We start from the raw sequence: 25,811 nt of genomic DNA on the forward strand, positions 1-25,811 counted from the left end.
TTCTTTACTGACAGTAACAACTTAAGGGGTGATTCCCATGATCTTATTAATCATGTAGTAAGTAATGTGTGCTACAATGATACCCGTCTTTCAGTAAAAAGAGTACTTTGAACAAAACATTTTATTGGGTATAGAAATCATGCAAATACAAATAATTTAAATATATAGGACCATATTGATAATAAGAGATTTTCAAGCAAAGCAGTAAAGATTGGACAATCACTCTCTACTTCTTTCTACTAGAAAAAAAATAATTAGTTCCTCATTCAAAAGTAAAGTCACACAACATTGGGTTTAGACAAAGTTACACACTTGTCTGGACATTTACCTCTTACCTATTAATTAGTATGCCTTCTGAGTGCTATCTTGGAATATGATTTATTCAGATTTCTACTTTTTTCCCCTTCTTTCACAACTATACATACTTATGCTTGTATAATTAATTTTAGCTTCTTAAGGTCTATCATCTGAATCAGCTTAACAATATGTTAATAGTGCATTAAGTGTTAATCTTTTTGTTTGTATATTATTATATATATATATATATATATATATATATAATATATATATATTAAATGCTCTGCTTTAGATTAGTTAGGGCAAAGTACCCCCACATCCATTATCTTTCATGGATATATCTAAAATTGATTATATTAGAAGAGCTTTATCATGGAATTGCATTGCCTATAGAAGAAATGAATACTGGATTAAGAACCTATCAAAGACATTATTTTGTACCACTGCATCTTTTTTAGTAGTGTATTCATTAGACACCAGTTTCCTTCTTGGTTCGAGAAGGAACCCAGTTATGTGTGTATGTACATAATTTTGTGCATGCACCTTTTCCCCATCCCCATTTTTTTACCTTTATGAGTTGGCTTTGACTTGTAGAGGGGCCCTTATGATGTAAGGTTGGCGTAGCTTCTGGTTCAACGATTTGTCTAGGGGTGGGGCTTTACATATACATATATAATAATGTATATATATAATGTGAAATATACATATACGTATAGTGTGTGTATGTATATGTATGTACAAAAAGTGAGTAAACCCCTTACATTTTTGTAAATATTTTATATCTTTTCATGTGACAACACTGAAGAAATGACACTCTGCTACAATGTAAAGTAGTTAGTGTACAGCCTGTATAACAGTGTAAATTTGCTGTCCCCTCAAAATAACTCAACACACAGCCATTAATGTCTAAACCTTGGCAACAAAAGTCAGGACACCCCCACACCCCCCAACTGTCTCGATTTGGGTGGGACAGTTCCGATTTTGGGTCTCTGTCCCGCTGTCCCGCCTATCCATACCTTTGTCCCGCTTTGCAGGCACAGAGGTAGGGTGAGGCGAGAGCCGTTCTCACTTCAGGTGCAGCTGCGGGGGGCGCACAGCCGCCCAATCAGCAGCTGCAGCCTGCAAGACTAGTTGAGAGATCACAATCTCCCTCTAGTCGGTTCAACATTAGGGAGTGCGAGGTCTGTCACTTTAGACCTCGCTTTACTGCTCCCTCATCACTATGCACCGGCAAATAATGCCAAGCGCGGGGATATGACGTCATCCCTGGGCTCTGCAGCAATAGCCTGCGTGTAGTGATGAGGGAGCAGTAAAGCGAGATCTGAAGTGACAGGCCTCTAGCTCCCACCACAGGATGGAACATGAAGAATGAAGGAAGAAGAATGGTGAAAGAGGTAAGAGATTAGAAGAAAGGGGTGTAATTGCAGTGTGTATGAATGTATGTGTTTGTAAGCTTGTGTGTGTGTATGGACAGGTGTGTTTAGGAGCAGTATAGGTATTTGTAAGCTGTGTGTAAGGGCAGTGTATGTATATATGTGTGTTTATGGGCAGGTGTGTGTGAAGGCAGTGTGTAAGGGTCCTGGGAGGGAGGCTAACATTAGCCCTTTTTAATAAAAATCATAGGAATAGTAGTTCACAGCTAGCATCTGTAGCTTTACTGTTGACTACACTAACCATAATCCGTAGGTTCGCCGTCAGGGGTTAACTTGGCCGGCAGAGACCACTGGTCTCCCTGCTCACACAGTTAGAAGTCCGTACGAACGACCAATAAAGTCGCTTGTACTGACCTTTAACTGTTATAACAGGGAGACCAGTGGAGTCTACCGGCCAAGTTAACCCCTGACGGCGAACCTACGGATTTCTGGTCCCATTAATCCCTGTGATGCTGCATAGATAAAGGGAGCGGAAATCCGTAGGTTCGCCTTCAGGGGTTAACTTGGCCGGCAAAGACCACTGGTCTCCCTGCTCCAACAGTTAAAAGTCCGTACAAACGACTAATAAAGTTGCTTGTACAGACCTTTAACTGTTGGAGCAGGGAGATCAGTGGTCTCTGCCGGCCACGTTGCTGGGCCAGGATGTTAAAAGTCTGTACGAGAGACCCTATTGGTCTCCAGCAGGGGCTCGTCTGGCGCCAAAGCTGCTGCGTAGTCTGTACCGTGTTAACCCCGTATTAACCCCTTCTAAAAAAAACGAAGAAAAAATAGAACACGCACACGAATATTCGCCCGAACCGAAGACAGGAACGGGCGAATATTCGCGGAATAAGAAGATTTTTTCCTACACGAAGATGAACACGAAGAGTTGGCTGGCACCCAAGTCTAGATGAGACTGAAATCTGTTTAGTCCACATCATTTTTGACCATCTGACATGGACCCTTTACAAAGGTTTTTAATAACTATGGTCATTTGTATTATGTGTGTACACTATGAAGCAGAAAGAGGACAGCTCTATGACATTACCCATGGGCTAGTTTCTAGGTATGTTTTTTCTAAAACCCTTAAGACACAACAACAAAACCTCTGCGCACAAACACTACGGTTGAGAGGACCGAGAACCTGGATGGATCAATGCTAGGGTGTGTGTATAGGTATGTTTATTATTCAAGCTGTTTGGGCACATAAGGTTGTGGACATGACACCCCAAATTTCAAATGGCTGAAGAGGAATGTGTGTTTTAGATGGTTTTTTTTTTAAACACATTTCTGCTGTTTTTATGAACATTATTATGACTTTTAAGGCAATAGAACACTTTAAACACACTAATACTTCCCTAACATTCTGAGCTCCCAGAAAAGGTCCTTAAGAAGAGTGCCGCACTGTGCTGATATAATTTTTAACAGCGAACATTCACAGTAATTGATGTTATTGTGCGTAATAGTAACAAGGATATTTCTTTTTCCTATTGATGTTATTTTGGGTACCTAATTGCATGATAATATGCATATGAACAAAAGTAAAATCTTTATTATATTTTTTATTGATGTATATAGGACATTCATATTATACAGCGCTGTACAATGAGTAAACAGGACATAACCAGTAATGCATCACAGTTTGGATGCTCAAATGATGTTACAATCTAGAAAAAATATTTTACATATGAAGAGTGTCATATTTCTTCACCTATTAACTAACATCTCTGTCATTCTACCTGAAATAACTAGAAATGTAATGTTACCGCGCAATAAAGATTGTCCCTCCCCAGCTTCCGTAGCCATATGACATCTTTGTGTAATGTGATCCCATAGAAGTCCCGGTAGAAGGACCATGTCCTTTACAGGGATAGGAAATAGCTTGTTCAGTGTGTGTGAGCTATTTTCTATCCAGCAAAATTACCTTTTGCCCCCTAGTGGTCAGGTCCTGTACAGGGATAGGAACTATACAACTCATGTAAAGAGAGCTAGTTTCTATCCCTGTAAAGGACCTTTTGCTCCATCGTGGCCAGGTCCTGTTAACAGATAGAAACTAGATGGTTCATGGTGAGAAATCTAGTTACCATCCAGCTATAGAACTTTTATACCTTCAGCTCACACAGGTCCCTTAAAGGGATAGGAACTAGACGGTTCATAGTAAGAAATCTAGTTTCCACCCAGCTAAAGGACTTTTATACCTCCAGCTCACACAGGTCCCTTACAGGGATAGGAACTAGATGTTCATAGGTTCATAGTGAGCAATCTAGTTTCCATCCAGCTAAAGGACTTTCATACCAAGGATAACAATCCCTAGTTCTTATACTGCAAAGGAACTCATATCTCTTGCTCACACAGGTCCCTTACAGGGATAGAAACTAGATGGTTTACGGGGAAAAATCTAGTTTCTATCCATCTAAAGGACTTTCATACCTCCAGCTCACACAGGTCCCTTACAGGAATAGGAACTAGACGGTTCATAGTGAGAAATCTTGTTTCCATGGTCTTGCCATGGTCAAAAAGGCAAGAAACAAAAAGGCAGAAACATTGTCTATTAGATTTTATTTACTCTAACACGGTTTCATACCCATAGATATTCCTAATAATAATTGTTGTGTTAATGGGTACCGATGTGTCCTTTTTATGACTCCAATTGTCTTCCATCTGTCCTGGATTCACACCTTAACCCTGTGTGGTCCCTAATCACCTGAGCAGGAGAAAGACACAACCAATGGAGCTTTTCTTGGATATTCTCCCTTGTGTATGGCAGTCAGACGCACACAGCTGAGCTGTTCCCACTACCTTTGCACTTGTCCGCTGCACAATACTCCGTGGGCAACAGCTTATGCATGGCTCCTATTCCAAAAAGCCACCACCACGAGGACGTAATCTATTAATCTACCCATGTCACTAAAAAGCTCATGTTTTGTGAGTGGTTGAGATAGACTGTAGAAGAACAAAACAGTATAAACATCTAGTTAAAGAAAAAAAAACAAAAAACAAAAAAAACCTGATTTTTAATTGCAATTCCAGATATATTACATGCATTATGTTCATTTAATTATTCGTGAAAATATATTATTATTATTACTATTATTTTGAAACATATACAGCTGTTGCTTTATTTTATCACATTCTCATATACATTGGGAAGGTCTCAATTACAGACGGTATTTAGTCTATAACAAATTAGTCTATTCACTAAAAAATGATGTGCAAGAGAGTTGAGCGGAGGCACGAGAGACGCACTTACTGGAACAGAGAGAGACAAAGCGAAACACACTCACTGGCACAGAGAGAGACAGCGAGACACACTTACTGGCACAGAGAGAGAGAGAGAGACTCACTGGCACAGAGAGAGAGAGAGAGAGAGAGAGACTCACTCACTGGCACAGAGAGAGAGACACACACTCACTGGCACAGAGAGAGAGACAAATACACTCACTGGCACATAGAGAAAGACACTCACTGGCACAGAGACAGAGACACACTCACTGACACAATCACTGGCACAGAGAGACACACACACTGGCACAGAGAGAGACACACACACACACTGGCACAGAGAGAGACACACACTGGCACAGAGAGAGGCACACACACTGGCACAGAGAGTCTGAGACACTCACTGGCACAGAAAGAGAGTCTGAGACACTCACTGACACACAGAGAGAGAGTGAGACACTCACTGGCACAGAGAAAGAGTGAGACACTCACTGGCACAGAAAGAGAGTCTGAGACACTCACTGGCACAGAAAGAGAGAGAGACACTCACTGGCACAGAGACACTCACTGGCACAGAAAGAGAGTCTGAGACACAATCACTGGCACAGAAAGAGAGAGTGAGACACTCACTGGCACAGAAAGAGAGAGTGAGACACTCACTGGCACAGAAAGAGAGTGAGACACTCACTGGCACAGAGACACTCACTGGCACAGAAAGAGAGTCTGAGACACTCACTGGCACAGAAAGAGAGTCTGAGACACAATCACTGGCACAGAGAGAGAGACACACTCATTGGCACAGAGACAGAGACACAACCACTGGCACAGAGAGAGACACAATCACTGGCACAGAGAGACACAATCACTGGCACAGAGAGAGACACACAATCACTGGCACAGAGAGAGACACACAATCACTGGCACAGAGAGAGAGACACAATCACTGGCACAGAGAGAGAGACACAATCACTGGCACAGAGAGAGACACACAATCACTGGCACAGAGAGAGAGACACACTCATTGGCACAGAGACACAATCACAGAGAGAGACACAATCACTGGCACAGAGACAGAGACACAACCACTGGCACAGAGACAGAGACACAACCACTGGCACAGAGACAGAGACACAATCACTGGCACAGAGAGACAGACACAATCATTGAGACAGAGAGAAAGAGAGAGACACACTGTGAATTATTTCACAGATTCAAGTTTTCTTCTGCCTCCATAATATTCTGTATTTTCAGGAGTTCTGTTAAAGTTTCATCCTCACATCCCATGTTATTGAAAAAGAAACAGCAGCCCAGCACAGCCCATTTGCACGTCCCGCGCTGCGGCTGCTGCTTCTTTTTCCTGTAGTTCTTTGTACCATGTGACCAAACAGTCACATGGTCTGCTGACATCACCAGAGTCCTTCTACTGGGTAGGAAATAGTCGCTACCGTCCTTGGTAGCTGCAATTTAAACAAGAAGAGGCAGGGCGAGATCCAGACGTACACTACGAGTGCCTGCTTAGGAGGTGATGTTCCCCCCCACACACACACATTAGCTGTTATTTTATATTATCACGGTCTGCATAGTTCTCCAGTACATTGTACGCATCTGATGTCTTTAGCCCTTTTCTCGTAATTATTCTTTTCGAGCACTCTCCTCAGTGATAAAAATCCACGATCGGTGCTTTAAGAAAATATTGTTCTGTAAAAACTGTGTAGTCTTCATGAAGATGACCGTGCAGGGACTTCAGATCACTTTGCATCCGGTATGCGATTAAAAAGTAAATGGTCTCCGGTGGATATGAAAAGCTTTGAGGTTTATTTTTTAATGCTATTGTTTGGCCCCGGGAAATTGACAGAGACGCTCTAAACTTTCCTATAGCAACGAGCTGCAATAAACGGTGCCAGTCTGCTCCTCCCTTACGTGACAGGGGGCGTGTCCAACAGTGACCAAGTCGTTTTGAGGTTGCGTAACAGTATAGCTATTAGTCCCTCTCGGTGCCCAGTCCTGTTATAGAGAGTAGGGCACGGTATGCTCAGCGGTGTTCAGGTAATCTCACACACACAACGGTATGAAAAACAAAGTTTTTGTTACTGTATCATGTTATAGTTAAACAACATATTAGAATGTCTATACGATCACAGAAAGACCTAATGCAGGCCAGCTAAGGAAATAAGATGATGCAAAAATGATTGGTGATTGATCTGCCAGTAGCAATCCCCCTGATTTTGGATGACAGCTTTGTTGTGTTTATTGATCTAGTCCTTCACAGAAATAAAAGTAGTTAGCTGATTGGGCTAACCAGCCGTGAATCATGATTTGAGTGTTATGCTATGATATCATCATTTATTTATATTATCGTTTATTTATAAAGCGTTAACAATTTGCGCAGTCAGTGGAAGAATCAAATTATTTTTAAATACTGGTAGATAGACCATTAGGGGTAGTTGGAAAACTACATGGTAAGGGCAACTGCATTTTAAGTACTTTTTCAGGGAACTTTGGTAGGTTTCTTTTGTCTCTTCAAGGCAGAACGTGGACAACCACATTTATTTTGTTTAAAATGGCAATAGAAGAAATGCAGTGTCTAAGTGTGGAGATGCTTCACTAAAGTTTGCAGACTGGAATTTCTCAGTGAAGTAAAGGTGAATCCTATCTCTGTTGTGTGTTGTAATGGTAAAATGTATTCTTGTAAGTGATCATGCTTTGTTATATCTGCCCTCCTCTAAACTTGATCATACATTTTGCTTCAGAAACACGAAACCCTCAACTAAAGAATTTCAAGTACTGGATCTGTTAAGAATGTCGGCGCTTTCGCCAGAGGATGAAGCTTCACTGCAGTCTATGGTCAGACAGTTGTTTCAGAGTGTGAAGGAGAGACTGGCCAATGCACCCTCAGCTGAATGCGCTGAAGAGATAATGTTGCACCTAGAAGAGACAGATGAACATTTTCACAAGTAACATATTTACTCCTTTCATAACTAAGTTTTTGTTTTAGAGAGGAGACAGAGGCTCTTGGATTCTAGGGCAGGGCTGGGGGTCCTGTCCCCTAGGATGGTGTCATATCCACTTCTAGAAGTATAAAGAAGCACAGTAGCATTGTTGACAAGCAGCTTATCCATGCCCCTCACCTTGTGTTCAGTGGGGCATCTATTCCTCTTGCCCCATGGAGGTCATAGTCCTCCAATATTTTTTTGGCTTTACAGGACTGTGAAGGAACTTAGGCAGAGTTTGGTTGATTTTGTTGTTTTACACTCTTGGATTGTGATCCACTATCATTTTTTATTCCAGTGACCCACTTATTTCCTGTATTGTATCCTGATTGGCCTCAAACTGCCTTTTTACTCCTGTTTGAACTCCTTTATCTCCAAATACTTCTTTCTAATATTTACCTGTTCTTTCGATTGTGTTGATGATCACTGTAAGCAGGGCCGGCCCGACAATGGAGCCGAGCCCTTTTTTTTTTTTTTTTTTTTTAAGCGAAAGAGAGAGAAAGGGGCGCAGAGTGGTTTTCGCTTACCAAGCTGTCAGTACCCGCTCGGCGCCCCTCTCTCTCTTCTCTGCGGTGAGTCTCCCTGTTCAGTCTCGGTGCTGGCTTGTAATGCTGAGTGCCGGAAGATTACCTCATTTCTGGCGCTCAGCATTACAAGCCGGCACCGAGACCGAACAGGGAGACTCGCCGCAGGGCTGCTGAAAGGTAAGTACAAGGGGAGGGGGTAAGGGTAGATAATAGGGAGGGAGAGGAAGGGTAGATAATAGGGAGGGAGAGGAAGGGTAGATAATGGGGGGGTAGCAGGGACGGAGGGAGAGGAAGGGTAGATAAGGGGGGGGCGGCATTTTAAAATTCGCCCCAGGCGGCATTTTGCCTTGGGCCAGCCCTGACTGTAAGCCGTAAAATGTTTAAGCAAACTTGATACAATTTCCTATTAAATGGAACCTTGATCCAAAAGCTACAATAAGTGGGGTATCGTTTCTTATTTCAGGGGTTGTCAGGCTTACCACCCAGGCTTGGTATATGATATGTGCAGAGATGTGACTGGAAATTGTTACTATAAAGGTAATTCTGGGAAATAATGCCAAGAGAAGCAGTAACAGTTATAAGATCCATTCTCACAAGCGTCTGTAAAGCTTATGTGATTTTTTTTTTATTTTTGATCAATGTTTAGGAGCCTTGTTTGCAACCAGCACTAGAAAATGGTACTTCCTGTCTTCACAGCTCATGTCTTGTGAAGGCACAGCTAGTTTTGTGATCATGTTACATGTTATGCCTTTGGTGTGACTCGCATTAAATAGGGTATAGAAAAATACAATGGGATTAATAAAATAAATTAAAAAAAAAGATAAAAATGTTTTAACATGTAAAAATAATTCTCCAGTGATATTACCATCAGGGGAACCATCTAGTTCCAACAAAATGTATAAAAAATACCAATAATATACAAAATGTAAAAGTTTATTTGTATGAGAAAGTACTAAAATTAGCACATGCAAAGTGGCAAAATAACATATTTTGAAATACCCTGGGGTGTCTAGTTTTTAAATATATTTGGGGTAAATTGGCTAGCTTCAAAGATGTCCCAAGTAATACATAAGGGCAGGATGACCTCATGTCAAAATTCCAATTTGAAAAAATGCACAATTCACAAATGTGGCTGTATAGCCTTGAAACAACCCAACCTGGGTGATATGACTGTACTCAGGAGATGTTGCTGAACACTTATTGACAAGGTATATGTCACTGATTTATGACATATACCAGGAGCTGTAAATTCATACCTAAAGTAAAATGTGTGTGGAAAAAATCTTGACAAAGGGCGGTAGTAAATTGTATGCATGGAAAGAGTTAAAATATTAGCATTTTAAATACCCCGGACTGTCTAGTTTTCAAAAATACGTGGTTTCTATTCCCAAATAGTAAATGGGGCAAGATTACAAGGTTTGAAAACAAACCTGGAAATAGCAATACTCTACTTGCACTTATTGTCATATAACTTTCAAAAATGTTGAGCAATTCTAAATTCAGGACACATATTAGAATCTATTTAGCAAGTTTTTTTAATTAGACTTTGCAAATTAGATTTTTGAAAGTCAGAAAAACTGCTTTTATTCATTTTTTCAACATATTTTTATATAGTAAATTTAAATGATGTGATCAATATAATGGTATGTAAAGAAAGCCCTTCTTGTCTTTATAATAAAAAAATATATATATATAACTACATTCTTGCTTACGAAGGGTACAAAAAACAGTTCGGTCCTTAAGGGATTCATATATGCTTGTCTTGATGCAGGCAATACTACACTCTGCACTTTATTTTGTTCTTTGCTTGTGAGGTTCTGAATCTTTATGAAGGAAAGCTGATTCTGCTACATAAACTGACAAGTTACAGAATGTCTGATTTATGTTTTAAAGAGTGTTTTTATTGTTGGACATTGAGTATACTGTTAGCTCACTTCTTTATTTTTTCCATTTTGTATAATCAATAACATTCTGAGAAGTGCACTTTTATTGAAAAGAAACAAAATAAAACAAATGTTTGCTTTATGAAGCAAATTTCCCTGTTTGGCTAATCAGAGGAGTTACACTTCCCTTGTTCCCAGTGACAGCAACATATCAATCTGCTTATTTCTTAAAGACTAGTTTTATAATTGAGAGACCTTGTCGTCAGCGACTGCTCTTGCTTTAATCGTGGCACACTGGTACGCAGCTGTAGGAGTACGACAGGCCCTTGCACACTTTGAAGTTGATTCCAATACTGGATTGCATTGTGTTTTATTAGAGAAGTGCGTTCTTTTCATATATATAAAGTTAGATGGCTTTGTAAATAATTTTTTTTGGGATCCCTTAAAGGAATCTACTGTTGCCAATTTGTATACTGGTGGTAATTTTATTATGTTTTCTTAGATTGTTTATATGGGGTACCTCATCTAGAGAAATAAGTGTAAAACAAAGGATCCAGACTGAGACAGAAGGAGGTGCACCCATAGAGATCAATGTAAAATGGTACAAAGCTGGGAGCCAGGTCTAAAAATCCAGGAGCTTTGTCAAGCCCAGGAGTTCAGTTGGTCTAGTTTAATAATTTAAGTATTTTTATTTTTACGCACTTACAGTGGTGTGTGACATCACACTTGTTGAGTCTATTCATTAGAGGGAAAGATCTTGTGTCAAAGATGATACCATTTATTGGGCCAACATAGAAAAAGATGAAGAATCACATAAGCCTTCAGGACTAGGGTGACCACATTTCTTTACTTTCTTACTTAAGCTCACAGTGCATTGCCACAGACGATGGTACAACGTGACTTCTGTCATTATATAGCAAGTCAGAAACAGACGGTGGTACAGCATGACTCCTATAATTTCTATATAGTGATCCTAACACAGACAGAGGTACAGCATGACCTCCACCATTATATAGTAATCCAAACACTGAGGGTGGTCTAGCATGACTCCTATGATTATATACTGATCCAAACACAGGCGGTGGTACAGCATGACTCCTATCATTATATTGGGATCCAGGCACAAATGGTGGTACAGGATGACCCTTATCATTATATAGTGATCCAGGTACAGGATGACCCTTATCATTATAAAGTGATCCAGACTCTTACTCATACTCTGAATCTTTTCATACTCGCTCTCTTGCTCACTCTCTCTCAATGTCTCCCTATCTGCTGACTGCACACATCCCTTCCACATCCCTATCTCCTTTCCCACAGCTCCACTTGCTCTTGCCTCTGCTTCTTCTGTCTTCTTTCTTTGTCCGCTTTTCCCGATATCAGCTCTGTTGACCAGGCCTTTGTGCACCACATGGGCAGCCTATGCTCCTTTCCTGCAATCAGGGGAGAGTCTTGTGGTGGCTCCACCCTTATGTGGAAGCACTCCAGAAGGCGTGTTCAACGGAGCTGATACAATGGAGAAGCGGATGAAGAAGGAAGGCTTAAGAAAAGACAGGAGTAGAAGGGGTATGCCGAGAAGTGGAGCTGCAGGAAAAGAGACAGGTACACAGAGGGAGTCTCATTTGGGGATATTACATTGTCCCAGACTGATGGTGCCCAGGACTCGGGACAGTACCTCAAAATGCAGGACTGTCCTTTGCTATCTGGGACACATAGTCACCCTATATCAGGATGTCCATTTTCAGATGGCATAAAGATGAGATATCTGAGGTCCAGAAAGTTTTTGTGACTCTACATCCTTTCTCTTATGTCCTGATATATTTACCACCAGTCAACTCCGGCACTGACTTCGCTAATGCTGTCTATGCAGCCCCCCCTGCCCCTTTAATATCACCGTGTACTGCGCTGGATGCAGTCACTACAAAATATTTATTTTCTTTATACACAAAATGCATATTTACACTGGAATATAATATGGAAACTGAAAACAGCCAACTTTATGACAGGATCTGGGTTGCTACGAAACAAATGTAGAAATCCATTAATTTGTTGGCATACAACTTAAAGTTAATGCTACATGATTAATGTGTTAATTTAATAGCCTTGTCTCTGCCGTCCTTGAATTGGCCCTTCGTTTTTTTGTTAATTGTAGCAGACATGTCTGGAGTACAACCTTCTGTCCTCCGTGATTTGGGCTGTATTCTTGCAAACTGAATCTACTTTAATGCCGAGTACTTTAATATGTATTCTTCTATAGCAGAGGTGTCAGGGACACTAAACTGTCCCTTTAACTATATTTTATGAAACTATTTATAAAGCATAGATTATCACTTTTGCTGGAATAGGGTTAACATTGTGAGCAGTTTTTTTTTTACTGTGTGTAGTGCTATTGCAATGCACAGGGACGGCAGGCAGACGAACATTCAAAGCAGCCGCAAAGTTCAAAACTAAGCCGCTGCGAGCAGGATTGAATCCGGCCATCGTGGCAGTAGTGTACCTGGCATGTACTGGTTGCCTAGGCATCTAGGAGTGTGATTGCTGTTATCAATTATATATATTTTTTGACCAGTTTTGGTGTGTTAACAACACTTTTATTAAAAGTAAATAACACACCAAAATTGGACTGATATATATATATATATATATATATATGAATATGATTGCTAACAGAAATCACACTATCATGCTAAGTCACTGAAGTGGTAAGCCTATACCACATCAATGTTTGGCTTAGTACAGGGGTGTCCAAGTTTTTTCTGCAGTGGGCCACTTCATCAGAATTGTATACGTGCGCGGGCCGCACTCATTTTTCACTGTGACAAAAAATATGGCCTTTAATAAAATATGCAGATTAAAATAAAGTAAAATGACACAAAACCTTTACTCTTCCTCTCACTGATTTCTGGGCCTTGAAAGTTTTGCGACTACAAATTCAGGATTCCCTAGATTTATTCTAGGGATGAACTAAAATGAAAATTCTGGACCAAAACATTCAGGGTTCACTTAGCCAAAACCGAAAATGACCCCCACCTTTAAAAATAATAATAAAAACTCACATGTTTAATAAAAGTAGGTAACACACAATTGGACAAAAGTAGCAATATGACTCCTATCATACCCAGGCAACCAGTAAATGCTGGTACCTAGGCATGATGGGACTGTGCTCGCTGTGATTGCTGTTAGCAATCACACTCCTATCATGCCAAGTCAGCCAGTACATGCTGGTACAGGGTGGCTGTAAGTGATGTGCAGACCCCATACTGCTGGCAGCATCACTACACAAGGGGGGCAGCTAGCTAGGTTTCAGCATGTACTGGCTGACTTGGCATGATAGGAGTGTGATTGCTAACAGTAGTCACAGTCCCATCATGCCTAGGTTCCAGCACTTACACATCCATCCAGTAAATGCTGGAACCTAGGCATGATGGGACTGTGATTGCTGTTAGCAATCACACTCCTATCATGCCAAGTCAGCCAGTACATGCTGGTACAGGGTGGCTGTAAGTGCAGACCCCATACTGCTGGCATCATCACTACACAAGGGGGGCAGCTGGCCAGGTTTCAGCATGTACTGGCTGACTTGGCATGATAGGAGTCCCATCATGCCTAGGTTCCAGCACTTACTCATCCATGCTATCACACACACACTCATTTATTCATATAATCATTCATTCACAGATTCATTCCCTCAATCACAAACACCCTCCCCACCCCCTTACCTGCACTGCAGCTCCTCGGTGCCGCTCACAGACTTCAGCAGGGGGTGCGGCCTCCCTCTGCCTTCTCTGCTAAAGCACAGAGGAAGTAGGATGTCACGTGAACTCCGCTTCCTCTGTGCAGTCCAGAAGACCCTCCCACAAGTAAGTAGCAGGGCTTGAGGTGCGGCTCGCGTAAGATCGGTTGCCCTGGCTGCCGATCTTACGCGGGCTGCACCTCGAGGTCTCAGGGCCGCATTTGGCCCGCGGGCCGCATGTTGGACCCCCCTGGCTTAGTATATAGTGATAGGGGTTGTACTGCAGTATTGTCAGTGTCTGGCTCAATGTATAGTGATAGGCACACATTGACGGTGGTACACATTATATAGAATTAAGAAGCTGGTTACATATTTTTAATATCACCACCAGTAACTTCTGAATTTCATGGTTATGAAGCTCATCCATTCTCAGTCGCAATAGCTAGTCTGTTCCCTGATAGAAATGGAAGCGTTTAACGTCACTTCTGCAAACTCTCCAGCAGATGTCAGTGAAAGACTAAGTAAGGAAGTAAATAGGCTATCTATGGTTCAATTTGGAAAAAAGTATTAGAAATTTAAATTCTGTTTACATCAGGGATTACTGTTAATTTAAGATAAATATTGTTTGAGTAACATCTGAATATTGTTGTTTTTCACATGGATTTGCAATTATCTGTTTCAGCTACGAGCTTGTGAAATACCTGAGACATTTTATTAAAAATTCCCTTGGATCTGTGATAGAGGAAGAAACTGAAAAATGCACCTTTGCCCAAAGTCAGGGGGAAGGATTAGGATACGACACTCTCGTGCAACGTGTGACAAAAAGGACACGTGAATCCAAAGAGTAAGTTCATTTATATGATAAAATGTCGAATAATAATGATCTCCAGCTCTTCCTGGTACTCAAATTCTGTTCTGTCATTTATACCACCATTATCTTGCTTAGTAGGCAAACTAACTTGCAACCCTCCAAGTCCTTCCTCATGATCAATTGCTGACAAGATCAAGCAATGTTTTCCTAATGAAAAGTGTTTGCGTCTGCTGCAATAAAATCTATCTTATTTCGTGTCTCTACTTTCTCCTGCTCCACTTTTTTTTCTGCTGCAATATATCCTGTTGCAGCCAGGCTTATTCACCTTGCACACCAGTCCTTTCCTGCTTCTTCACTTTGTGAAGCCCTTACTACCTTCCTATTGCTTCAAAATGAAATGTATAATTGCATACAAGGGCCATCAGGAGTCAGGATTCTGCTGTCCTCCACGTTTCTTCTTTCATCACAAAATATTTCAAACTTGAAACTCTTCTCATTTCACAGTAAGCAATGCTGTAAAGTTAGAAGACATCTCATTTAAATAAGAGATATTAATACCAGATAGATAAAGAATATGTATGCACAGATTTTTATATGCATCAAATATGAAGTGTATGTAAACAATATCTATAAATGCATAAATTACAATGCTAATTCATAAGTGTGATGATTAACTGGAGGCGGAAATAACAAGACAGGCATATGAGTTTTACACTATAGCTGCTGTGTGAAGGAGAATAATGAGATATAAAATAGGACCACAAATTAAGAAAGATCTTTAAAATTATTTAGGACTGTACAAAGAACTAGAGATCACTAATCCTGACTTAAAATAATTTACTCCTTAAGCAGGGAAGCTATACCTGCAAAGATTGTGCTATCAAATTAAATTGATGCTTTTAAAGGGGCAATTTAGTGCCGCCTGACATCCTCACTATAGAAGAATGCATATCAAAATATTTTGTGTGTAATTTTAAATGCATTCTTCAAAAGCAAATATGGCCTAGAAGTTGCTGTCCTGCTGCAGAAGCTGCCCTTTTTATCCATGGCCCAACATTTCTTCTCACTAATTGGCTGCTTGAATAGTCAATGAGTGGCAGAACTCTGTGTTTAGAGGATCTGAACAGTCCTCTAAACACAGAGTTCCTCATGCCAGTGCTGTAGCTGGTTGGAAGTGAGTATATCACATGCAGGGAGATGTTTCAGGCTAGAAACATCAGCATTTACAAAACCAACCATACAAAAATTTAAAGGGACCATGCAGCTATCATATGCATTTCAAAATGCATATGGGGGCTGGAGTTTCCCTTTACATATGGGCTGGATATTTCTAAGCAAAAGAAGAATTCACTGGGATGTAAGGGGTTATCAACACACCATGAATTATATTTTGTTAATCTACTTAGAAATCTGATTGCTATTTTGGAATCTGGAAGGTTTTCCCCCATCTTTGAGGCTGAGTTGGTGTCAATTTGCTTCAATATGGGTTTTTTTTACTTCATTTGGTTTAAGAGCGGGGATGGCTTCTCCATTTAGGCTTTATTTTTAGTCTGATGTATCTTCTGTATTTGTGAATGCAATAGCTGTATAGTTTTAAGCATGTAAATGTTTAACACAGTATACACTATGATATTTTTATTTCTTTTATAAGAAATTTGTTGTGAGAAACTGTAAGAAGACTTCCAACTACGTACTACCAGGTTATCTGGTTTTAACACTTTGTACTTTAAGCACTGAGCACACTTTAACATTTTTATTGTATTATATCTATTGTACAAAGAAAGTTGGCATGTAAGATGGAAGATGCTCTAAATGAACAATGAAGAGATTGGTAAATTAGTATGAATGCAGAGGGATGCTAACAAATGTTGCTTAGAGATAGCTTTCTAAATCATGCCTCGTGCTTGTTTAGTATGATAAGCTCCATTTTAAAATACCTGTCCTATAAGGGTATGCTGTATGGTTGTTCTGATTCAAGTTGCAGTATAATTTTATATCTCTGCATAGCACTAGACACATGTTTCAGATGCTCACTCTTATTTTTCTTTTTTTTAAATGGTGCATCTGTTATTTTAAAAACCTATTTTAAAATGCTGTTTTTCTTCAACCAAAAGAAACATGTACTGTCTGGATTACATACGTTGATGCTCAAGAACAAATGTAAACCTCCAATTAGCAGGGAAGAGAGCTAAACAGGATTGTATATTTTGGACTGACTGCTGGAAACATATGCTTTGTGTTTTAGATGATACACTTCACAGAGGAAGCAAAGAGAAATATTTCAGGCACCTCATTGGCATCATAACACTTTTTTTCTTTTTAGTTGAGACATGTTTTTATGTTAAAAGACAGGAAGAAAAGTCTAACTAGCAGTGGCATCTTTATCTGAAATAAGCAGAATGCTGCTGTGACTGAACAGGTTCCAGTAATTAGTTATTGCCATCCAAAGTTTATCAAACCTCGTTCTCAACAACTAATGAAGCCTCGTTTCAGAGCTGACTGTTGTTAATTTAATGCATATCATGGTGCCTCAGGCTTTTTATGCTCAGTCTTTATAACTGTGGGGATTTTGTTTTGTTTAGCAATAACCAGGGAAGGGATGCCACCTTTTTGGCGCTAGGGGTAGCTAAAACCAAGTAGCCTTCCCTCTATTAAGCCCAATTCCCCGGGTCTACATACTTACACGGTCTACCTGCACCCTAGACTAGCCCGCCCCTGACAGTAATGGAATATTATACTTGTCCCAAAATAAGTTCAATGACCATTTTTGCTTTAAACATTAGAAAATTCTTTACCTGTCTTGGTCAGCATGTCAACATATGATCAGCCAGGTTTGGCATTTGTAAGGGCAGCTTTGAGAATAAACTGGAAAAACATTTATTATTTATGGTTTATGTTTATCAAGGCGATGTTGCATCAGTAGACTCTGCAGGGCATTGGTCCTGTCTGTTCTTCATTGACTTTGTCTCTGTGCTGCCCTCTGTATCTTACACACTAATCGTGATGTACAGAGAATGAAACAGTGTTACAGAGTGTTCCAAAGTCTTCTAAAATCTTCTAAAATACGATGTATTTGAAATTACCTTAGTAAACTATGATCAGTGTTATTTTCTTTTGATATAGATTTTTTTACATTTAAAAGCTTTTATTAAAGCTAATTTAATGTAGCCCCATGCTATTGCTCAGGTTGCTCTGATCAGTATTGTACTGCAGTGCTCAGAATTTTTTTTTCTCTTTTTGCGTGAACCTCATTTTATTAGTTAGCTGGGCAACTAGGTAGGATAAGTGGGTTAGTGTAAGGTTGGGCATTAAAAAAAATATATATAAAAAACATATTGTATTTTACATTTATAGTTCTCTGTTCAAAATGTCCCTCACGCATAGTGTGGAGGAGTCTTATGCCATTCTGGCATCTAGTTCAGGCACTGCAACTGCCTCGGATATTAAACCGATTATTGACAGTGACTGTTTAGTAGTCTCTGCTGCCAACCCGCAACCACCAAGAAGGAGAGTTGGTGCAACTAGGGTGCCACCTAATGTGGTGCAATCACAATTACCCCCATTCACTGACAAAAAAATACAACAAATAGTGAGCCACATCAATTTGTGTAGCTGTTAGTCACTAATAACTTGTTTGAGGCTATTGCTGCTCAAACAAATCTTTATGCCCAACAGTACATGGCAGCTAACCCCAACTCATATTATGCAATGTAGGAGACCTGGCACCCCACTTACTTGGTGGAGATTAAAATGTTTTTTTCCTTCTCCACTTCAATGACAATGCTTAACTGCCAAAAAATTATCCCTCATACGACAGGCTCTATAGGCTAATGCCCCTTCTAAGTGTTCATAAACATATGTGCCTAACCAAAAGATCTGCATAGACAAATTGATGATGTTATTTAAAGGCAGACTGCTTTTCAAGCAAAAAGATCTAGATACAATACCCTATTCCTGCCAACTTGCAGTCAGAAAATGTTGTCCAACTGAGTGAAATACTTTTTCCTCTAAAATCATGCAGAGCTTGCAGCAAAAAAGCCCGTTCCTGTCCTTATCTGCCAGGCGTATGCAATAGGTTGTGAGTGATAAAAAAAATAAGACATAGAACTATAAATGTATTTTTAACAAAAAAAATATGTTCAAAATGCCATATACATATAGAGGAGGAGGCTTATGCTAATCTGGTTATGCAGTTGTAGTTCTGCCACTTTTCAGTTCATCAAAGAAAAGGCACATTCTAAGATGTGTTTTGTCAAAGTTAAATAGTGTGCTTACATTTCAAAAATATATACTAAGCTAAAGCAGCATTTAGTTACCCTTAGTCGGGCAGAAAGTGTGAACAAAGCAGCATACACAAATGCTGTAAAAAACTATCCCGAAGTTTGGCATGCAATTGTGGCAAAATGGCTGTATGAAATGCCTGAAAGGACACCAAATACAAAAACCCTATGGTCTCTATTTCTAAGGTATGGGTTGAAGAGGTAAATTAAAGTGACCGGCTTCAAATCTATACCAAATAGGCCATGAATACAGGGTGAGCAGATATCAAAATTCCTAATTGAAAACTGTGGCCTTTTAACTTCCAAACAAGTTGGAAAATCAGCCCTCCAGGAGGGAAGACCTGCGACGTGGGACTCCCGGTCGATAACAGGCCTGATCAGACAGATAGATTGTTGACATCTTGAGCATTATGACAGGGGACAATACCGTTACCTGGTCTAAGGGACTGTTAGAATTAGTCCCAGAGAGATAAGGAAGCAGGGTATTAACATAATGACGAATTTGAAAGTAGTGAATAGGGTGAACGTTAACAGTAGGGAATTTAGATTGGAGGTGCAAAAAGGACAACAATTTACCCCCACGTGGGTCCAGAAAATCGCCAACGGTGCGACCCCCCCCACCCGGGCCAGACGTCGAAAGACAACATCCTCCCTCCCATGCTGAAATTGCGGGTTACGGATCAATGGCAGGAATTTAGAGTAGTGGACCTCCAGGCCCAGGCGCCGTCTAACACGCCCCCAAGCCTTTACAGTGTGATACAGCAATGGGTTGGAGACAACCTCTGGGGGTAGGGCAACTTTAGATAGATGCAGGAGAGAGGCCAAAGAAATGGTAGAAGATAGGCGTTGCTCCAGGGACACGTTGGTGAATTTAGACCCGCCCCGCAACCAATCAGCCACAAAACGATAGATGCCAGATTATAGTCCAACAGATTAGGCAGATTCACCCCTCCATTGCGAGCAGGCTGTTGGAGTTTAACCAGTGAAATTCTAGCTTTTTTATTGCACCACAGGAATTTACGCAGTAGTGCATTATGATGTTGGATATCTTTTCTTCTTAAGGTGAGAGGCAACATATGGATCGGATATAAAAGTTTGGGGAAAAAGGCCATTTTGTACAAGTGGCATCTTCCCAAGAAGGAGAGGTTAAATTTGGACCAGGTTTTGAAAGAATCCTCCATTTGACGCAACAGAGGAGAAAAGTTTAGTTTATGAAGGTGCGCCAAATTTGTAGGGATAATGAGACCCAAATATTTCAAAGAGGGAAGTTGGGTCCAATTGAAGGGGAACGTCCCTCCCCAGCCACGTTTAGCCTGAGGAAAAATGGGAAGCGCCTCTGTTTTGAGCTTATTTATGAGAAATCCTGAGGCTTAATGAAAACAATCAAATAGATTAAGAAGGAATGGCATTGCCGCTTTAGGGTTGGAAAGATATAATAGAAGATCGTCAGCAAAGGCTGCGATTTTGAGCTCAACATCACCTATTCGGATTCCCTCAAGCTCGACGGAACGCTCAACAACATGTATGAGGGGCTTGAGTGCTAGGTTAAAAAGAAGAGGGGACAGAGGACAGCCCTAGAGAGAACCAGCGGGAATTCACATTATTCACTGTAACTTGAGCCATAGGCAAATGATACAGTGCTCGAAACATCTGTATGAAGGGTAAACCAAAATGATGGAATTTAAAGAAACTAACAAGATAAGGCCAGGAAATTCTGTCAAAAGCCTTATTAGCGTCACAACTAATTACGATAGAGGCTTTACTATTTGTAAGTTTAGCAGTAAAGATTGCCGAAATAAGGCCTCTAATATTTCGTGTAGAGTGGCGACCCTTAACAAAACCCGTTTGAGAGGGGGAGGTAAGCTTCATTAAAACAGGTTGTAGTCGAGAAGCCATGATTTTGGCATATATTTTAAGATCCTGGTTCAGCAGGGAGATGGGGCGATAAGAGGATAGCAGGGCAGGGTCCCTGTTGGGTTTCGGAATAACTATAATGCGGGAAGCCGTAAATTTCTTCCGGGGGTATCTTTCCTTGTAGAAATCCATTAAAAACATCAGTAAGATGTGTCGGTAAGTAAGTAGAGAGTAATTTATAATATTCAGCTCCCAGACCATCTGGTCCCGGGGATTTACCGTTAGGGAGGGATTTTATGGCAGCAGCAATTTCGGAGGGGGTAAACGGTTTAAACAAACGTTCACGGTCGTCAGGCATCAATTTAGGAATATCAGCCTGCCGAAACAGGTGAAGCATCATATCAGGATCATTAGATTCTGAGGAATAGAAATCCTCAAAATAGTCAGCAAAGAGCTGTGTGATTTTATCGGGTTCAGTCACAACCGCCTGAGAACCGTCACCAAGCTGAGTTACACTATGATATTTGGATTTAGAGTGGCGGATAAGGTTGCCCAAAAGCTTACCGGGCCTATTGCCCCAGCGAAAAAAGGCGTTGCGCGTGTAATTATAGGAAAGCTGTGCCTTCTCAGTAACCCAAGCATCATAGAGAGATTTAACCTCCTTATATGTTTTAAGGGTAGCAGGACTAGGATGAGTTTTATGAGCAACATACGCCTTAGAGAGATCCTCCGTAAATCGGATAAGTTTAGCATCGGCCTCTCTCCTGCGTCCCACCACATATGCAATGATGTGGCCCCGTAGAACTGGTTTGGAAGCACCCCAGAATAAGTCAGGGTCGTCCAGATGGACATGGTTATCATCAGCATAGTCATTCCATTTGGCAATCAGGAATTGCTTAAACTCTTCCGAAGTATATAGGTAGCTAGGAAACCTCCAATTACGGGACATCTGATATGGGGAATTTAAAGAGACCTCTATCCAAATGGGAGCATGGTCAGAAATCACTATGTGGCCTATGTGGGCATCCCTTAACCTATGAAGAAATAATTCAGGAAGGAACAGGTAGTCCAGCCTGGAAAACGAGTTATGGGGATGGGAGTAAAACGTGTATTGTTTATCCGTTGGATTAAGAAACCTCCAAGCATCCTGCAAACGGAGGTGATCCAGCATGGGTAGGGAGGAGAGTCCAAGAGGGCAGGAGGAAGGACCAGAGACATCCAAAGAAACATTAGCCACTAAGTTAAAATCACCCCCCAAAATAACGTTAGGGGCCGAAATCTCCAGCAATAATGAATAGACTTTGGCCAAAAAAGCGGACTGGCCAGAATTTGGAGCGTATAAATTGACAAAAGTAAAAGGCTCATTAAACAATTTGACTATAAGAACAATGTATCGCCCTTCCAGGTCAGCAATCTCTGATTCGACAATGAAAGGCAACTTTTTGGAAAGTAAGATAGTGGCACCTCTAGATTTCTTGGTGTACATAGTGGAGTAACAAGCGCGCAGCCACGGGCCTTTAGCGTGTTTTTAACAGGGTCACACCAATGAGTTTCCTGGAGATAAATAACATCCGGGCGCAAACGTTTGAGATGGGTGAGAACTTTTTTACGCTTAACAGGGGTGTTTAAACCTTCTACATTCCACGATACAATACGCAAGGAAGATGGCGCATTACACCTAGTATCGGGTGGCATCATAGCTATTATGGAAACGGAGCCAGGTTTTCACCCGATGCCCTGCGGAGGAAGAGATAGAATAAGCAGAACAGGTCGGTCTAGGGAGGTCCCAGCCAGCCCCCCCAAACACCCTACAGACGAGACATAAAATGGAATCATACATCACCATTTGAAAAAAGCTATGCTTCTCCCATTTTTTGTTTTTTTGCATAAACCAGAACTCGGCACATGTAATTTTGTGCCTAGAAACACAACAAAATAACCAAAAACAATAACAGTAAACAAGAGCCAATAAAACAGAGCATGACCGAAAATGATGGCTCGAAAGATACAGAGCCATGTGTCATGATTAACTCATATAACGTAGTGGATGCATGGAAGGGTAACCCAGCAGAGGTGGTTAGTTTCTTTGTTTAAGCATTCAATGAGTTAATCTGAGGTTGATTTAATGTGTTTCTTTGTGAATGCCCTCTGTATCTGTTCTGGCTAGAGGTGTCATCTTCCCAAAGGACCCCTGTGGTGATTCATGGCCTAACAGATAAGGACCCTGAGTTATAGGAATTCCATTCCTATCTTAAGTGGGGGGTTTCCATCACCTTTACCCCACCATAACTTATTGGCACATCAAAGATGGGACCCGATTCTTGGGGATGGTGTCATATAATCAGTCATGTGGTCAGAGGGGCGTTTGCTTGCAAAAGTCTGATTTAGGGACAAAGCAGCGACCTCAAAGCAGAACTCCATGATATACTCTGATCGGAACAACATCGTAAGAAACCATCTGGACTTAAGGAGTTCCCACAGGCCTACTTATTGGAGAAACTCGTGAGTGAGGGTCCTGTGTTTAAGTCCCTTTGTTTTTAAGAACTGTTTGCTGTTTTACTTTTATTTTGTATGTCTTGTTTTTGTAATTCTGGCACTGTGTAATCTTTGTCTTTTTGTTATTAAAATATTCATAATCCAAGTCTGTCTTTGGGCTCTAGTATCGATATCCACAAACCCTAAGAGAGGATAACACGTTACCATATTGTTATTAAGTTTTACAGGATATATATATATATATGTTAGTTGCCCGGGGTGGGTTGATATATATATATAGAGATAAAGGTTCTAATTCGGATTTCTCACGAATCCGGTATCAAAATCGTGAGTGGTGGCAGACTACCTGGGGGGATACAGGCAGGATTTGGGGGTTAATTTGGTATAGCTTATGCCTTGTTAAGGGGTCAAGTTAGTAAATCCAGAGGCCTGGTGCTATTAACCCCTTCATGCCCACGCCCTCCACACAGTCACGGCTTGGCAAGTAGTCCTGACCGTGACACCATGCACCAACTGTTGTCTGAGATCTCAAGCCCTAGGGGAGACAGACGGAGAGGAGTTAGGCAAATAAACAGGGCGAGAGCGAGAAGAAGGAGGGGGGGAGGCCTCGGGCGCCGTAGAACCATCATCTCGAGAGGGAGAAGACCTGGACCCAGCACAAAGAAATTCCTTGGCTGCAGTAGGGGTGTCGAAAAAGTAGGTACTCCTGAGCTTAGCCGGGTAGAGGAGAGCAAATTTCACTTGTTTATTGTAAAGTTCCAAACAAATCTCAGAGAACTGACGACGCTTGACTGATACAGCTGCAGAAAAATCTTGAGAGAGTACACGAAAAATCACCGCCCTGGGACGAGATGTAGTGGAGGCAGGAAGCTGACCAATGCGATGCACTCGTTCAAAGACCAATTCACCCTGAGGAAACACCAGGCCCAAGGACTGGGGAAGCCAGGTCGTAACTAGGTTGTGTAATGCTGTGCTCTTAACCTCCTCAGGCAGGCCAACTAGGCGCAGGTTGTTGCGTCTGCTACGATTTTCAAGATCATCAATACGTTCCTGCAGAGATGAGATTAGAGATCTTGCGAACGGAGGGATGCAGCCATGGAGACGTTCTCATCTTCCACATCAGAGACCCTGGATTCTAGAGTAGTAATCCTCTGGCCCTGAGAGACCAATTCAGCAAGAACGCCATTGATAGAATCAGACAATTTGTCAAGCTTGACGTCCAAGAGCGGGGATATAACTCCAACAAGGTCTTGAGCCGTCAGCGGATCTTTTAAGGAAGCGCCGGACACAGGTTGCCCCTCTGCTGCAACAGCGTTTGACCCAAGGGAAGGTGGAGGCCTAAGGGTCGCCGCGGATTTATCTCTGGTCTTGCTTTGTCGGGTGGATGTTTTAGGCGGCGGATCCATATATTTTTCCATGTGTAGACAAGAAGCCGGGAGGAACTCCCCCCCAAGAGTAGAAGAGAAGAGGGTAACAAAAGAAAGAAAAGTAACACGGGTAGACACAGAGCGTATAGCCGGGTCACAAATCTCTTGATAATAGAAAACAGCAAAGCATATATGAACACAGATCAATATACTATGGAAACAGTGAGCTCTGCAACCCCAAATCAAAGGAAGGATAACACAACCCCCAGAAACCCCTACCCCGCCACCCCACCTAACTAGAGCCCAACCTATCCCCGGTCTAAATAAATGAGGAAAATGTCAGTAAGACAAAGCAGGAGCAGTCACAACGGTATGCAGCCTCATGCACTTGAAGATTGGTGAAAGTCGATGCTCCTGGATATGCACTCCCCCCAAACCCTGCCCAAACCTCCCAACCTAACTAGAACCCACCCTGAACCCCCACCTAACTAATGATGAATCTCAATAATGCGAAGAGCCAAGTAGAAAGTATAAAAAAAAATAATATATATACCCGAAAAAACCCTTCCCAATCCACCCAACCTAACTACAACCCTCCCGTACCCTTCACTAACTAGTTGCCAAGAAAATAACTAAAACAGCGTAAGGAGAAAAAAAAAAAAGAAAATAACAAAATAAATCCAGCCCTGCAGGAGCACCGCCGGGCCTACCTGACCGATCTCAAAGGTCAGCCCCTGGAACAGGTGTAATGGCGCAGAGCCGTGGAGGAGTCGTAGAGAGGGCCTCGAACGCTAGGAGGTACAGCCGTTGAGATGGCTTAGCCGACGGCGTGAGTCCCCCAGGGACAAGTGGAGGAGCCCTCGAGGCAGCAGAAGACCCAAGCAGCGCTCGCGGGGAACGGAGGCAGCCCCAACCCCGTCGCCCGCCACGGGGGCCAAT

General features: G+C 41.4%; 1 protein-coding gene across 1 annotated transcript in view; it reads left to right on the forward strand.

The window, feature by feature from the left end:
- Positions 1-7,730: 7,730 nt before the first annotated feature.
- Positions 7,731-25,811, forward strand: part of LOC149288041 (protein broad-minded-like) — a 121,788-nt gene continuing 103,707 nt past the window's right edge. The window contains exons 1-2 of the mRNA XM_089492173.1: positions 7,731-7,885; positions 14,747-14,908. Coding sequence (XP_089348299.1) covers positions 7,731-7,885; positions 14,747-14,908 — 317 coding nt within the window. The remainder of the gene's footprint in view (positions 7,886-14,746; positions 14,909-25,811) is intronic.

This window comes from Sceloporus occidentalis, unplaced genomic scaffold (genome assembly GCF_023333645.1).
Source record: "Sceloporus occidentalis isolate IW3139 unplaced genomic scaffold, rSceOcc1.0.p SCAF_54, whole genome shotgun sequence".
NCBI lineage: Eukaryota > Metazoa > Chordata > Lepidosauria > Squamata > Phrynosomatidae > Sceloporus > Sceloporus occidentalis.